Here is a 15,634-nt window from a genome sequence, read left to right as displayed (position 1 = left end):
AAATAGGCCCACAATGATGCCTGCACCACAATGTCATTGGATTTTGGGTGACAGCGGCGGAACCGTTAGGTTTAGAAGGACAATTCAAACACAGGACTGTTCCTAAGGTCCTCCCGATCTGTGCAAGCCTAACCTTGACTGTGTGGCATTAACCTTTCACAGTTAAAAGAAGGTGTTTACAAAAAAACAGTGTGCATTGACTTCTCTCCCCATAGGAATACATTGCCTGCTCCCCTAAATACAACCTGGAGTCTATATGGGTTATGAATGCTGTATGAACCTGTCTTCTATGACATTCCATCAGACCACTATGAGGTCTACCTGTGTCGATTCTAAGCTTCCTGGAGCAACCGGAAGTGGTTAAATTGACCCAAAAGGTATTTGGATGTACATCACCTCGAAAGGTGCCGAGGCCTCTGCATTATTCAACCCTGTGTAGATCAGTCAATTCTCAACTTAAAGACTTAAAACTCAGGATTCCCTAGGTTTCTATGTCAGTCAAGACATGTGTGTATTTATAGCTTCCTGTGCCAACCGGAAGTGCCATAATTGGTGACTCAGGGGCTGTTTGGAAGGGTTAAAAAAATCAGATCTGTCCAAAACTTCATATGTGTGATTAGACAACCCCCATGAACTGTAAATCAGTCATTTTTCCCAACAGATGTCAAAGAAAAGCTCTCACACACACACACAGCAAGGATGGAGTGACAAAGCGTGGTGTTTAAAGACACAGAGAGCAGGCAATGGCATAAACATAATCCCAAGGCCGTGCCGAGTCCAACGAGGTGCCCCGCTTGACCGTAGCTCGCTCGGTCTGAGCGCAGCGACCATGAGAAAAATAGGCCCACAATGATGCCTGCACCACAATGTCATTGGATTTTGGGTGACAGCGGCGGAACCGTTAGGTTTAGAAGGACAATTCAAACACAGGACTGTTCCTAAGGTCCTCCCGATCTGTGCAAGCCTAACCTTGACTGTGTGGCATTAACCTTTCACAGTTAAAAGAAGGTGTTTACAAAAAAACAGTGTGCATTGACTTCTCTCCCCATAGGAATACATTGCCTGCTCCCCTAAATACAACCTGGAGTCTATATGGGTTATGAATGCTGTATGAACCTGTCTTCTATGACATTCCATCAGACCACTATGAGGTCTACCTGTGTCGATTCTAAGCTTCCTGGAGCAACCGGAAGTGGTTAAATTGACCCAAAAGGTATTTGGATGTACATCACCTCGAAAGGTGCCGAGGCCTCTGCATTATTCAACCCTGTGTAGATCAGTCAATTCTCAACTTAAAGACTTAAAACTCAGGATTCCCTAGGTTTCTATGTCAGTCAAGACATGTGTGTATTTATAGCTTCCTGTGCCAACCGGAAGTGCCATAATTGGTGTCTCAGGGGCTGTTTGGAAGGGTTAAAAAAATCAGATCTGTCCAAAACTTCATATGTGTGATTAGACAACCCCCATGAACTGTAAATCAGTCATTTTTCCCATAAAAATTCAAAGGAAAAATAAATCACACAGATACACAACTTGGATGGAGGGACGTATTGGGGTGTGTAGAGACTGACAGTGACTCCAATAGTTAGCTTTGTTCGAGCTAAAAAACCGTCAGACCTAGAGTTCCGAAACTTTAGAATCCTGTTCTAGACCTCAGGTAGATAGTGCGTGGTGAGTTACGGCGCTCTAGAATGTTCTCGGACCGAGAAACAGCGTCGAACATTTGCAATGACTTCAATTCATTTTGACCATTACGAAAATGGCGACATTTAGAAATGTCCCAGAGACACAAGACTAGGTGCATTGTGACCGTCTCGGCCCATAGAGACAGAACCCAACATCTCGGTCCGATAGCTCATTCAAGGACCCCGTAGCAAGGCATGGAAAAAAGTGGATTTTCAGCACCAATTAGGCTTTTACTCGGACACCAAATGACCTATCGAGCCGAAACTCGGGATTCGGGTCGCCTCACATAGGACTACACATAATGTCCGAACTGGCCCCGCAGCTAGAAAGTAACTATGTGTTTTATGGTTTTTTAATGTTTTGTACCGAAGGCCTTGTGAATTTTGGGCCAGCTCTGAAGTATGTTATACTTGGCTCCTAAATGAGTTGGGAAAAGTGGGTTTGGTGTCAGTTTGTATCAGTTTGGTGTCAGAATGATATCAAATTGACTGATGGACGGTGACTTGCAGGTGACTCTTGTCCATTAGCAATATGTTTAAGCGGTGAGGTACCATCACCAAAAGCGACATTCTGAAATCAACCCAAACGAGCGATGGAGAGGTACCAGTATCACTGCCCAGCCATCCCGAGGTCATCGGGCCAGTCAATTTGGCATTCCTGCATGATTTTTATGGCATGACAAATTGGTGATGGTGAATGCCCAGTTAACCATATGGCAAATGCACAGTGACTTTGAAAGAGTGAGAAAAATCACCAAATGGACATTCTGGAATCGACCCTAACGAGTGATGGAGAGGTACCAGAATCACTGCCAAGCCATCCCGAGTTCATCGGTCCAGTCAATTTGGCATTCCTGCACAAATTTTCAGTGACTTTGCAAAAGTAAGGAACATTTGCAATATGTTTTAACAGTGAGGTACCATCACCAAAAGCGACATTCTGAAATCAACCCAAACGAGCCATGGAGAGGTACCAGTATCACTGCCCAGCCATCCCGAGGTCATCGGGCCAGTCAATTTGGCATTCCTGCAAAAATTTTCAGTGACTTTGCAAAAGTAAGGAACATTTGCAATATGTTTTAACAGTGAGGTACCATCACCAAAAGCGACATTCTGAAATCAACCCAAACGAGCCATGGAGAGGTACCAGTATCACTGCCCAGCCATCCCGAGGTCATCGGGCCAGTCAATTTGGCATTCCTGCATGATTTTTATAGCATGACAAATTGGTGATGGTGACTGCCCAGTTAACCATATGGCAACTGCACAGTGACTTTGAAAGAGTGAGAAAAATCACCAAATGGACATTCTGGAATCAACCCTAACGAGCGATGGAGAGGTACCAGAATCACTGCCAAGCCATCCCGACTTCATCGGGCCAGTCAATTTGGCATTCCTGCAAAAATTTTCAGTGACTTTGCAAAAGTAAGGAACATTTGCAATATGTTTTAACAGTGAGGTACCATCACCAAAAGCGACATTCTGAAATCAACCCAAACGAGCGATGGAGAGGTACCAAAATCACTGCCCAGCCATCCTGAGGTCATCGGGCCAGTCAATTTGGCATTCCTGCATGATTTTTATGGCATGACAAATTGGTGATGGTGACTGCCCAGTTAAACATATGGCAAATGCACAGTGACTTTGCAAAAGTGAGAAAACATGACCAAATGGACATTCTGAAATCAACACAAACAATGGCATGACCATAGTGTCCAGACTGTGCCGAGTCCAACGAGGTGCCCCGCTTGACCGTAGCTCGCTCGGTCTGAGCGCGGCGACCATGAGAAAAATAGGCCCAATATGAAGCCTTCACCAGTACGTCATTTGATTTTGGGTGACAGCGGCGGAACCGTTAGGTTTAGAAAGACAATTCAACCACAGGACTGTTCCTAAGGTCCTCCTGATCTGTCCAAGCTTATCCTTGACCGTGTGACATTAACCCTTCACAGTCAAAAGAAGGTGTTTACATAAAAACAGTGTTCATTGACTTCTCTCCCCATAGGAATACATTGGCTGCTCCACTAAATACAACCTGGAGTCTTTATGGGTTATGAATGCTGTATGAACCTGTCTTTGGTACCAGTCCATCAGGCCACTATAAGGTCTACCTGTGTCGATTCTAAGCTTCCTGGACCAACCGGAAGTGGTTCAAATCGCCCTAAAAGTGTATACCCATACACTGCCTGCAATTTGATGGACATAGTGCATTGAACCCTGTGTAAATCAGTCAGTTTTCATGGTAAAGACTTAAAACTCAGGATTCTCTAATGGAATACCCCAATGAGGATGTATGTTGAGTTACAGCTTCCTGTGCCAACCGGAAGTGCCATAATTGGTGTCTCATGGGCTGTTTGGAGGGGTTAAAAAATCAGATCTTTCCAAAACTTCATATATATGATTAGGCAACCCCCATGAACTGTAAATCAGTCATTTTTCCCATAAAAATTCAAAGGAAAACTAAATCACACAGATACACAACATGGATGGAGGGACGTATCATTGGGGTGCGTAGAGACTGACAGTGCCTCCAATAGTTAGCTTTGAATGATATCAAATTGACTGATGGACGGTGACTTGCAGGTGACTCTTGTCCATTAGCAATATGTTTAAGCGGTGAGGTACCATCACCAAAAGCGACATTCTGAAATCAAGCCAAACGAGCGATGGAGAGGTTCCAGAATCACTGCCCAGCCATCCCGAGTTCATCGGGCCAGTCAATTTGGCATTCCTGCATGATTTTTATGGCATGACAAATTGGTGATGGTGAATGCCCAGTTAACCATATGGCAAATGCACAGTGACTTTGCAAAAGTGAGAAAACATAAACAAATGGACATGATGAAATCAACACCACGAGTGATTGAAAGGAACAACAATCACTGCCCGGCCATCCCGAGTTCATCAGGCCAGTCAATTTTGCATTTCTGAAGGATTTTTGAGCATGTCAAATTTCTTATGACATTTGGCCCCCACAAAACATATGCCTTATGCACAAGCAAAAAAAAAAAAAAAACATTATGATAATAAAATATGACTAAAGTTGTAGCGGTATTTATTAGAGAGGGGTAAAGAAAGATTTTGTTCGGGCGCCAGGCAGGTATTAACCATGCCGAAAGGAAAAGAGTAGAATAGAGAGAGTACCACTACCAGACCCACACACATCAGCAGAAGAGACTGCCTAGAGTGTAGCCTGTTTACCAGATAGCCAGTGGAGAGAAAAGAGAATACACACCATATAAAACCCACATCACAGCACAGGGGTAACCCCAACAAGAATACCTCATACAATAATACTAATACTAATAATGGCAGAGCAATTAAACAGCAACTTCATACAAGAACGAACCCAGTCATCAACAGAGGATTTGCAATAATCTGTATTATTTTCTAGTGGATGAGTGCAGAGGGTATGAATGTGGGGGGTGTTCATCGACACAACAAAGGCCTTAAAAATGTCCACAGTCTTCTCGGCCACATGTCATTAGTACACCTCACCTCAATACAGTTCACATAACAATACACAACTTGCAAGCAACCTCCCTTTTAACTGAAATGTCCATCAAAATACTTCTGGCAGGGCAATAATAGTCCAGCTCTAATGAACTTCAATGGGAAGTGCATTTGAAAAATAGAGAGTCTGTTGCAGGGTAAAGCACTGGAATGAGAGGGAAGAGAAAGAGAGAGAAAAGAGAAATCTTAGCTGTGGTCTTCAGGCCTGCCGGTGTACGGTCTGACTGTCCGATGGTTTGTTGGTTTGTATGGTAAAGCTTCGCAACAATGTTGCTACTAATCCATGCGATCCATAACGGGCGCGGTCCCAAACAAAAACAACCACGATCTAAAGCGATCACACCGATGATTGAGTTAAATACTTTATAAACTACAAACGCTGAAAAACAAACAAAACTTCTGCAGCACAGCACACACAATCAAACTGTCGCGCCAGCCAAGAGCCCCTCCCCAAAGAGCTGAATGAGCTCTCTTTATCTCCTCCTTCCTTAGTGCTCATGCGCTCTTAAAGTGGCAGTGCACGGAGAAGGCTCCGTGCAGATTTCGCCACACTCCTCCCCCCATGAAAAAACAAAGCCTGTAGAATCAGAGAGGACGCAGGCTTTGACAGGTTCATGTTCCTGCTACACAAAAACCAGGGAAGTCCTCATCATCAGAGTCCTCCACGAAGAGGTCCTGCAGGTGTTGCTTTTGCCTGCGATCCAGCTCTTCTGCCGTAGGGTAGCAGGGCTTTAGGTCAACAACATGCACTGTCCTGACATCTTCCCCAGTGTCCTCCAAACAGACCAAGTAGTTCACTGGTCCCAACTGCTGCACTACACGGTATGGACCTTTCCATCTCGAAGCTAGCTTGGCAGTGAACTTCTTAGATGCCTTTGACAGATGATGTGAACGTACCCAGACACGAGACTGGGGTGGAAAACACACGTCTCGTCTGTGTTTGTCATAGTTTCTCAGCTGTCGTTGTTTGGCTTTGGTTTTGCTGGCCTCCACTCTGGCTAGCAAGGTGTGGTGGTGTTGTATGGCATCAAACGCTGGGCAGTCAGGTGAAACATTCGAACTTTGCAAGACCCTGTCCATCGGACCTTTTAGTGGTCTTCCCAGGTGGAGTTCGGCAGGAGTGACCCCAGAAGTCTCCTGCACGGCAGAGTTCAGTGCAAAGCGAAATTCTGGAAGATGCTGATCCCAACTTGTGTGCTGATCCCCACGAATGAAGCAATCATCCCCTTCAGGGTTCGGTTTACCCTCTCGGTCAGGTTGGTCTGAGGATGATAGGCTGTGGTCAACTTGGCAATTACACCCCAGTAGGTACAGAGCTCTTTGTAGATTCCTGATATGAACTGCGGACCTCGGTCAGATAGGATTTGGTCTGGAATCCCGAATCTGGTAAAAACCTCCCTTCTCAGAATTAGAGCAATGGCTGATGCAGTGGCTTTGCGGAGGGGAAACAACTCCACCCAGTGTGTGTAGTAGTCCACTACCACCAATAAAAATTCATTCCGTGTCCCCGGCTGGGAGGAAAAGGTCCCATGAGGTCAATTCCCAACATTTCATTTGGATGGTTCACCACGGTCTGCTGCATTTTCCCGGCAGGTCTGCCAATGTCTGGTTTGTATTTCTGGCAGACTTCACACTGCTGTACAAACTTCCGGGTATCAACCCACATGCCTGGCCAGTAAACCACCTCTTGTAGTCTTCGATAAGTTTTAAAAACTCCAAGATGGCCACTCATGGGATTGGCATGATAAGCTTGGATTATCTGGTCACACAATGTAGAGGGAATGAAGACGCGATAATGGGTGCTGTGTATTCCATCTCCTCTTGGAGTTTTTCGATACACTTTATCCTGAATTATGCTACTTATCATTGAAGCGACTCTTGGAGTCTTCTTCAGACAGACTCTTGTGGATCACCATTATGGCAGCATCCTTCTGCTGTGCTCTCCATACACTCTCATCATCCAGAGGAAAGGAATCATCCAGACATTTAGCGGTAGCATAAGTACTGCACAAGGGAGGACAAACATTGGCAGTCTCTGTAATCCGAGAAAGGGCATCTGGTACAACGTTCAGTTTTCCTTTGCGATACTCAATGATGAAGTCAAACTTCTGCAGTCTGATAGACCAGCGAATAAGGCGGCTGTTGGTCTTGCCTGATGCCAGAACCCACTGCAGAGCAGCATGGTCTGTGACAACAGTGAAGATCTTTGCCTCCAAGTAGTAGCTCCATTTCTCCAAAGCCCAGACCACAGCGAGGCACTCCCTTTCAGTCGTTGAATAATTCCTCTCGGCTGAATTAAGGGTGCGACTTGCATAGGCAAGAACTTCTTCTGTTCCAAGTCCTGTTTGTTGAGCCAAGACTGCTCCAAGTCCTGTTTGACTTGCATCCGTGTACACAATGAAATGAGCATTCAGGTTAGGATGTCCAAGCACTGGAGGAGTAATTAGACTGTTTTTGAGTGCTTCAAATGCACTTTGGCATGCAGGGGTCCATTGGAATTTCACACCTTTCTTCTTAAGGTGGTTGAGGGGTTCAGCTACCTTTGAAAAGTCAGGCACAAACCTGTGGTACCATCCAGCCATGCCCAGAAACCGCTGAACAGCCTTGAGGGATGTGGGAATTGGGAATTCCTGCACGGCTGCAACTTTGGCTGGATCTGCATGGATACCTTCAGCATTAACCACATGACCAAGGAACTTGAGTTCTGGCAGACAGAAACGACACTTCTTCAAGTTCAAGGTCAAACCTGCAGCCTGTAGCCTGTCGAAGACTGACTGAATGTCTTGCAGATGATCCGCGACAGAGGAGGAGTAGATTATGATGTCATCCAGATACACAAGACAATTTCTACCCCTCAGATCTCCCAGGACAGTCTCCATCAACCTTTGGAAGGTTGCTGGAGCATTCTTCAAACCAAAAGGCATGACTTTGAAGGAGTACAAACCAGCAGGGGTGACAAAGGCAGTCTTGTCCTGACTAGCGGGATCCATTGACACCTGCCAATAGCCACTGTTCAGATCCAGATTACTAAAGATGGTTGCTCCTGCCAGAGATTCCAGTATGTCATTTATGTTTGGTAGAGGGTAGGCATCGCTTTCTGTTATGGCATTCGGCTTCCTGTAGTCCACACAGAATCGATATCCACCATCTTTCTTAGGAATCAGGACAACCGGAGAAGCCCATCCGGAAAAAGAAGGTTCCACAATTCCATTCTCCAACATGCTTTTGAGCTGTTCATTGAGAATTGCCAGTTTGGCAGGGGACAGCCTGTAGGGACGCTGCTTAATGGGGACCTCATGCCGGGTATAGATTTTGTGTTTGAAGACGGTTGTACGGCCGAGTGTAAGAGTACAAACCTCACTGTTCATGTCCAACATCTGGGAGAGCTGCCACCTTTCATCATCCGACAGACATGCCTGTTCCACTGCTTGTTTGATGTAGAAATCCGCATCAGGTTTGTTTTTGCTCTCGGATAGAAGGGGGGGTACGGCGGTAATCAGGGTGATAGTTGGGTTCTCGAACTTCACTGGTGGAACATGTTTTTGTCTTTGTCCGATGACTTGACCTTGTCCGGACTCTGCATAATGTAGCAGGCTCCAGCCTGAAATCAGTGCATTACCAGGTTGAAATGGATGAGGCTGAGAATAGTCAGAGTGCAGCCGATAGGAGGGTTCAGACATCGAGATGGTCAGTCCACTGAAGAACAGGAAGTCGAGGCCAAGGACTACAGCAAATGCAAGGCTTGAATCTGCAAGAATAGCCACAGGAAGGTTAATAGTCTCACCATGCAGTTTTATTACTATACTAATCCAGCCCAAGGGGTGGTAGGTTCTCCATTGGCCAAGTACAATGGTCCCTCCTCCCATGTTTGTAGCTCCTCATGAGGTAATGCCATGTTCTGCCACAGGGCCTCTTGCATCAGGGTGTAAGATGCCCCTGTGTCGATTATGGCCTTCCCTCTCCAGTTCCTAACAGTCAGAGGAACCAATAGTTGTTGCGGAATAGGAATAAGACCGCTAGCTGTGCAGTCTAAAGGCTTCATGGTGGGCATTAAGGCTGACCCAATTGTATGCAGGCCACCACGTCTGTCTAGACTTTTAGTCTTCGGTCCTTTCCCTGAATCCTGACGCTGGACATAGAGCGGGCAAGAATCTGGAGGATGTTGGACTTTACACCTCCAACACACGACTGGACATTTGTCCTGGATCTTGGGTACAAATATCTGAGACGGTTTAGCCCCAGGAGAGTTATGGGTATACTGGGATGAGGGAACAGGGTTTTTAGTTTGGAGGTGGTGCTTCCAGTCCTTCTCAAACTGAGTCCCAAGACGCACCAGATCATCCACATTTTGCACACGTTCTCGAAGTTGACTAGCAAGGCGGGGAACCATGTTCTTAAGAAGGAGTTTGACCATCTCCTGCTCAGTAATGTCAGCCTTCCATCTCCTACATAGAACTCGGTAGGAGAAGGCAAAGTCCCGTATTGGCTCTGCTTCACCCTGGACTCTGTTACGAACACGTTCCGCCAGTTCATCCACATAGTCCTCTGAGAGGAAGGCTAAGAGGAATATATTTTGAAACTCCTCCCAGGTTGACACATGTTCACGGGCTATCTCCCACCAGTCTCTTGCTGTACCATGAAGAACACTGCGGAGGGTAGCAAGAACCTCCAAGTCAGTAAGGGGCCGGATAGAAAGAAAATCGTTACACTTAGATAAGAAAAACAGTGGATCAACATCATCTTCTGGGCTGCCAAAAGTGGGGAAAAGTAGTTTGATAGGGAGGGAGTGCTCTAGAGGAGGCATGACAGTGGCAGCGGGAGTTCTGTTGTTTAACAGTATCTTCAGAGGGGTTTTTGTAGTACTACCTGTTCCTATTCCCTTACTGGCCAAGCCAGTGGCAGAGGTAAAACCTGAGGGAGGTGCAGAAGATTTGTCCAGAAGGGAAAAGCACTGCATTACCTCCTGGTGCAGCTCTTCCAGTTGAAGGTCTGTGGCCTTCTGTGCTTTTTCCATCTCATTAACGGTGTCCTTTTGAGTCTGTTCAATCAAACATCGTAATTCCCCTGTGAGAGAGTTCTTCATGTCCTCCATAACTTCCTTCAGATAAGAACACACTCCCTTCACAACAGAGGTTGACTCCTCTGCTCTCTGTTTTTGTTCCTCCTCAAGAAAGATTATGACTTGATGATGGTTAGTTTCCATTTGTGTTTTGAACCGGTGCAGTTTTCCTTGAATATCCTGCTTCAGAGAATCTTGTAAATATTTCTGTCTCTGAACCATTTGTTGTTGGTTTTCCTCCATTTGACAGGGAAGGTAATCCAACCTCCGCTGCACATCTGTCTGATGAGCCTCCACACATTCACTGAGTTTGCGAATGGCATTCTCCTGCATTGTCAAACTATGATTGGTGTGTGTCCATTGATGTTCCAGTTGTCCAGTGATCACAGAGACACCTCTCCCATTCTCTCTGGACAGGGTAACCGGAAGGGTTTGAGGGGAGGGTAATGGTGGAGATGTTATAGGTGAACCAGAAGCCTGGGGATTAGGGTCAGTGCTATCCAACTCCATTAGTCCATCAAGTCCTTCCACAATGAAAGAATCCCGAACATGATTACCATCAGGTGTGTCCACATTGACACAGTATGGGGTTCCAACAAAAGACATGATTCAACCTTGTGTGGATGGTGTCATGAGTGTTTCTCTTCAAGTCCCTGTTCAGGCGCCAATTCTGTAGCGGTATTTATTAGAGAGGGGTAAAGAAAGATTTTGTTCGGGCGCCAGGCAGGTATTAACCATGCCGAAAGGAAAAGAGTAGAATAGAGAGAGTACCACTACCAGACCCACACACATCAGCAGAAGAGACTGCCTAGAGTGTAGCCTGTTTACCAGATAGCCAGTGGAGAGAAAAGAGAATACACACCATATAAAACCCACATCACAGCACAGGGGTAACCCCAACAAGAATACCTCATACAATAATACTAATACTAATAATGGCAGAGCAATTAAACAGCAACTTCATACAAGAACGAACCCAGTCATCAACAGAGGATTTGCAATAATCTGTATTATTTTCTAGTGGATGAGTGCAGAGGGTATGAATGTGGGGGTGTTCATCGACACAACAAAGGCCTTAAAAATGTCCACAGTCTTCTCGGCCACATGTCATTAGTACACCTCACCTCAATACAGTTCACATAACAATACACAACTTGCAAGCAACCTCCCTTTTAACTGAAATGTCCATCAAAATACTTCTGGCAGGGCAATAATAGTCCAGCTCTAATGAACTTCAATGGGAAGTGCATTTGAAAAATAGAGAGTCTGTTGCAGGGTAAAGCACTGGAATGAGAGGGAAGAGAAAGAGAGAGAAAAAGAGAAATCTTAGCTGTGGTCTTCAGGCCTGCCGGTGTACGGTCTGACTGTCCGATGGTTTGTTGGTTTGTATGGTAAAGCTTCGCAACAATGTTGCTACTAATCCATGCGATCCATAACGGGCGCGGTCCCAAACAAAAACAACCACGATCTAAAGCGATCACACCGATGATTGAGTTAAATACTTTATAAACTACAAACGCTGAAAAACAAACAAAACTTCTGCAGCACAGCACACACAATCAAACTGTCGCGCCAGCCAAGAGCCCCTCCCCAAAGAGCTCAATGAGCTCTCTTTATCTCCTCCTTCCTTAGTGCTCATGCGCTCTTAAAGTGGCAGTGCACGGAGAAGGCTCCGTGCAGATTTCGCCACAAAGTATGTTGATACAGTTCTTATACTTGTGTAACTGACACAAAATTCGAAAAAATTTCGAAAAACGGTCCAGAAAGCACTTTTTTAGGGGTGTGTGAAGTTTTTTATGAAATTTAATAATTTTTGACTTTTGACTTCTGACTTCCTATGAAATCATATTGCAGATGGACAAAACACATGCAATATGCGCAAGTAAAAAAAAAAAAAAAAAAATTATGATAATAAAATATGACTAAAGTATGTTGATACAGTTCTTATACGTGTGTAACTGACACAAAATGCGAAAAAATTTCGAAAAACGGTCCAGAAAGCACTTTTTTAGGGGTGTGTGAAGTTTTTTATGAAATTTTATAATTTTTGACTTTTGACTTCTGACTTCCTATGAAATCATATTGCAAATGGACAAAACATATGCAATATGCGCAAGTAAAAAAATTAAAAAAATTATGATAATAAAATTGGACAAAAGTATTTTCATACAGTTCTTATACATGTGTAATTGTCAAAAAAAGCGAAAGAATTTCGAAAAACGGTCCAGAAAGCACTTTTTTAAGGGGTGATACGTTTTTTTCAAAAAATTCGTTTTTTCAAAATTTGGCTTTTGGATGTTGACTTGGAGTCCAATCTCAATATGAAAAACCATGGTGGAGTGCAATCGCCACCTGTTGGATTTTTGAAGTGTTACAACTGGCAATACCCATATGGCAATAGAAGTAAACTTTGCATGAATCAACGCCGCTTTGGGTGGTATTGGCCAATGTGTACATGGTTTGTCCTATGCCAATAATTTGCCATTCATTTTTGTCCACTACGGGGGGTGAAATCCCTTACAACCTCTAGGATACAGATGGAGTTATAAAATAGTTCAGTTAGAACATTGGGATAGAAATTCTCTTGACAAAGGGTTAGTAACTACACAGACTAATTTCATAGAACTTCAAAACACTGGCAGTTTGTCTACTCCACTACTTTAGTCTACACTCTGATCACTCCAGATAGCCCAGTGAATAAAACAAATGCTGACAATACTGTTGTCATCCAGAAAAGTCTTAGCAGCATGAAATAACGTCTACAATGCATTCAAAAAGTATTCAGACCCCTTGGCTTTTTGTTTTTGTTACATTACAGTCTTAATCTAATTCTCATCAGTCGACACACAATAACCATAATGACAAGGGCAAAAACAGGTTTTTAGAAATAACATGAAATATTACATTTATGTAAGTATTCAAACACTTTACACAATAGTTAGTTGAAGCACCTTTGGCATCGATTACAGCCTTGAGTCTTGTTGGGTATGAAGCTACAAGCTTGGCACAATTGTATTTGGGGAGTTTCTCCCATTCTTCTCCGCAGATCCTCTCAAGCTCATGGTCAGAGTCCTTTAGGGGCCTTTTGGCAAACTCCAAGTGGACTGTCATGTGCCTTTTACTGAGGAGTGGCTTCCGTCTGGGCACTCTACCATAAAGGTATTATTAGTGGAGTCCTGCAGAGATGGTTGTCCTTCTGGAAGATTCTCTCATCTCCATAGAGGAACTCTGGAGCTCTGTCAGTGACCATCAGGGTTCTTGGCCACCTCCCTGACCAAGGCCCTTCTCCCCCGATTGCTCAGTTTGTCCAAGTGGCCCGCTCGAGGAAGAGTCTTGATGGTTCCAAACTTCTTCCATTGAAGAATGATGGAGACCTCTGTGTTCTTGGGACCTTTAATGCTGCAGAAATGTTTTGGTACCGGTCTCCAGATCTGTGCCGACACAATCCTGTCACGGAGCTCGACGGACAAATCCTTCCACCTCATGACTTGGTTTTTACTGTGGGACCTTAAATAGACAGGTGTGTGCCTAATCATGTCCAATCAATTGAATTTACCACGGGTGGACTCCAAGTTGAAAAAACATCTCAATTACAGTTGCAAGACTTTCTAAAAACCTGTATTGGCTTTGTCATTATGGGGTATTGTGATGTCATTATGGGGTATTGTGATGTCATTATGGGATATTGTGTGTAGATTGACGAGGAAAAACATGTCATCAACTTTAGAATAAGGCTGTAACGTACCAAAATGGGAGAAATGGGAAAGGGTCTGACAGTGCCCTCGGAAAGTATTCAGACCCCTTGACTTTTTCCACATTGTTATGTTACAGCCTTATTCTATAATTAAATAAAAATATATCCTCAGCAATCTACACACAATACCCCATAATGACAAAGTGAAAACAGGCATTAGACATTTTTGCAAATGTACAAAAAACATTATTTTTTTTAACAAGAGACTCAAAATTGAGTTCAGATGCTTTCTGTTTCCAATGATCATCCTTGAGATGTTTCTACAACTTGATATATACAAAATATTAAATATCCACTACTGTTCAAACGTTTGGAGTCATTTAGAAATGTCCTTGTTTTAAAAGAAAAGCACATTGATTGTCCATTAAAATAACATCAAATTGATCAGAAATAGTGTCAACATTGTTATTGTTGTAAATGACTATTGTAGCTGGAAACGGCAGATATTTTATGGAATATCTACATAGACATACAGAGGCCCATTATCAGCAACCATCACTCCTGTGATCCAATGGCATGTTGTGTTAGCTAATCCAAGTTGATCATTTTAAAAGGCTAATTCATCATTAGAAAACCCTTTTGAGGGCCTCTCGGGTGGCGCAGTGGTTAAGGGTGCTGTACTGCAGCACCTGTGCCACCAGAGACCCTGGGTTCATGCCCAGGCTCCCGCAACCGGGAGGTCCGTGGGGCAACGCCCAGCATCGTCCGGGTTAGAGAGGGTTTGGCCGGTAGGGATATCCTCATCACACACCAGCGACTCCCGTGGCGGGCCAGGCTCAGTGCACGCTAACCAAGGTTGCCAGGTGCACAGTGTTTCCTGTATGCCTAACTTGGTGATTGAGGGTATTAAACATTTTCTACATTCTTGAGACAATGTGTGGGCAAAGGCAGGCATGACAAGTTTTTAAATGTTTTGCTTCGCTGTGAAGTCTTGAGTTGTTCAGGGATGTGTGATGTCAGAATTACAGAATTCAACCAAGCAATAGACTGGTCATAACTTATATATGAAGATAATTTATAGACAGAACCAGCTCTTACCATGACTAACAGTTGTACTAATCTTCTCCTCCTCCTCTTCTTCATCTTTAATGTTGATATTCAGCTCCAGTGTTTGACTGCAGTCTTCCAGCTTCACTGATGCCATCTCTGGATCCTGCAGTGCAAACTGGGCTCCCCTGTCACAATCAAGACCCAGTGTTTCTACTCAGTGTGGAAGGAGAGTGACAGGCTGTGTTTGTCCTCACTGTTGATGTTAACGGCCTCAGACTTAATCTGAGTCAGTCTGTAGTAATAAAGACAAACAGACACAAAAGTTATTTTCATGACAGTTCTGGCACTTTATTCTGCAAAAATATTTATTTTTTCTTGTTCAATTATCTCATTTCAGTAGATCAGGTAGCTAATCCTTGACAAAACATTCACGTTAGACACAAAGTACACATTTTAAATTGCACAACATAAGTGCACTTAATCTATCGTAGATTTCCTAAATTCACATAAATGCATAAATGACTGAAAAACCATTTAGTACAAGATCACAGTATCATTCAGGCAGAACTATGTACTATTTTATGAAACACCTTGTCTTCACTGTATTATTTCACTCACAAAAACCAAATGTAT

General features: G+C 44.0%; 1 protein-coding gene across 3 annotated transcripts in view; it reads right to left on the bottom strand.

Annotated features, from left to right (window-relative positions):
* The window catches only part of LOC135533258 (zinc finger protein 208-like), a 38,595-nt gene that overhangs the window by 21,626 nt on the left and 1,335 nt on the right, over positions 1–15,634 (bottom strand). For all 3 annotated transcript variants that reach the window (XM_064960664.1, XM_064960663.1, XM_064960665.1), the window contains exon 2: positions 15,050–15,293. In XM_064960664.1, coding sequence (XP_064816736.1) covers positions 15,050–15,155 — 106 coding nt within the window. In that variant the 5' untranslated portion in view covers positions 15,156–15,293. The remainder of the gene's footprint in view (positions 1–15,049; positions 15,294–15,634) is intronic.

The sequence above is a fragment of the Oncorhynchus masou genome, unplaced genomic scaffold (assembly GCF_036934945.1).
Source record: "Oncorhynchus masou masou isolate Uvic2021 unplaced genomic scaffold, UVic_Omas_1.1 unplaced_scaffold_2297, whole genome shotgun sequence".
In the NCBI taxonomy this organism is placed as follows: domain Eukaryota; kingdom Metazoa; phylum Chordata; class Actinopteri; order Salmoniformes; family Salmonidae; genus Oncorhynchus; species Oncorhynchus masou.
This window is presented reverse-complemented; position numbering and strand designations above follow the sequence as displayed.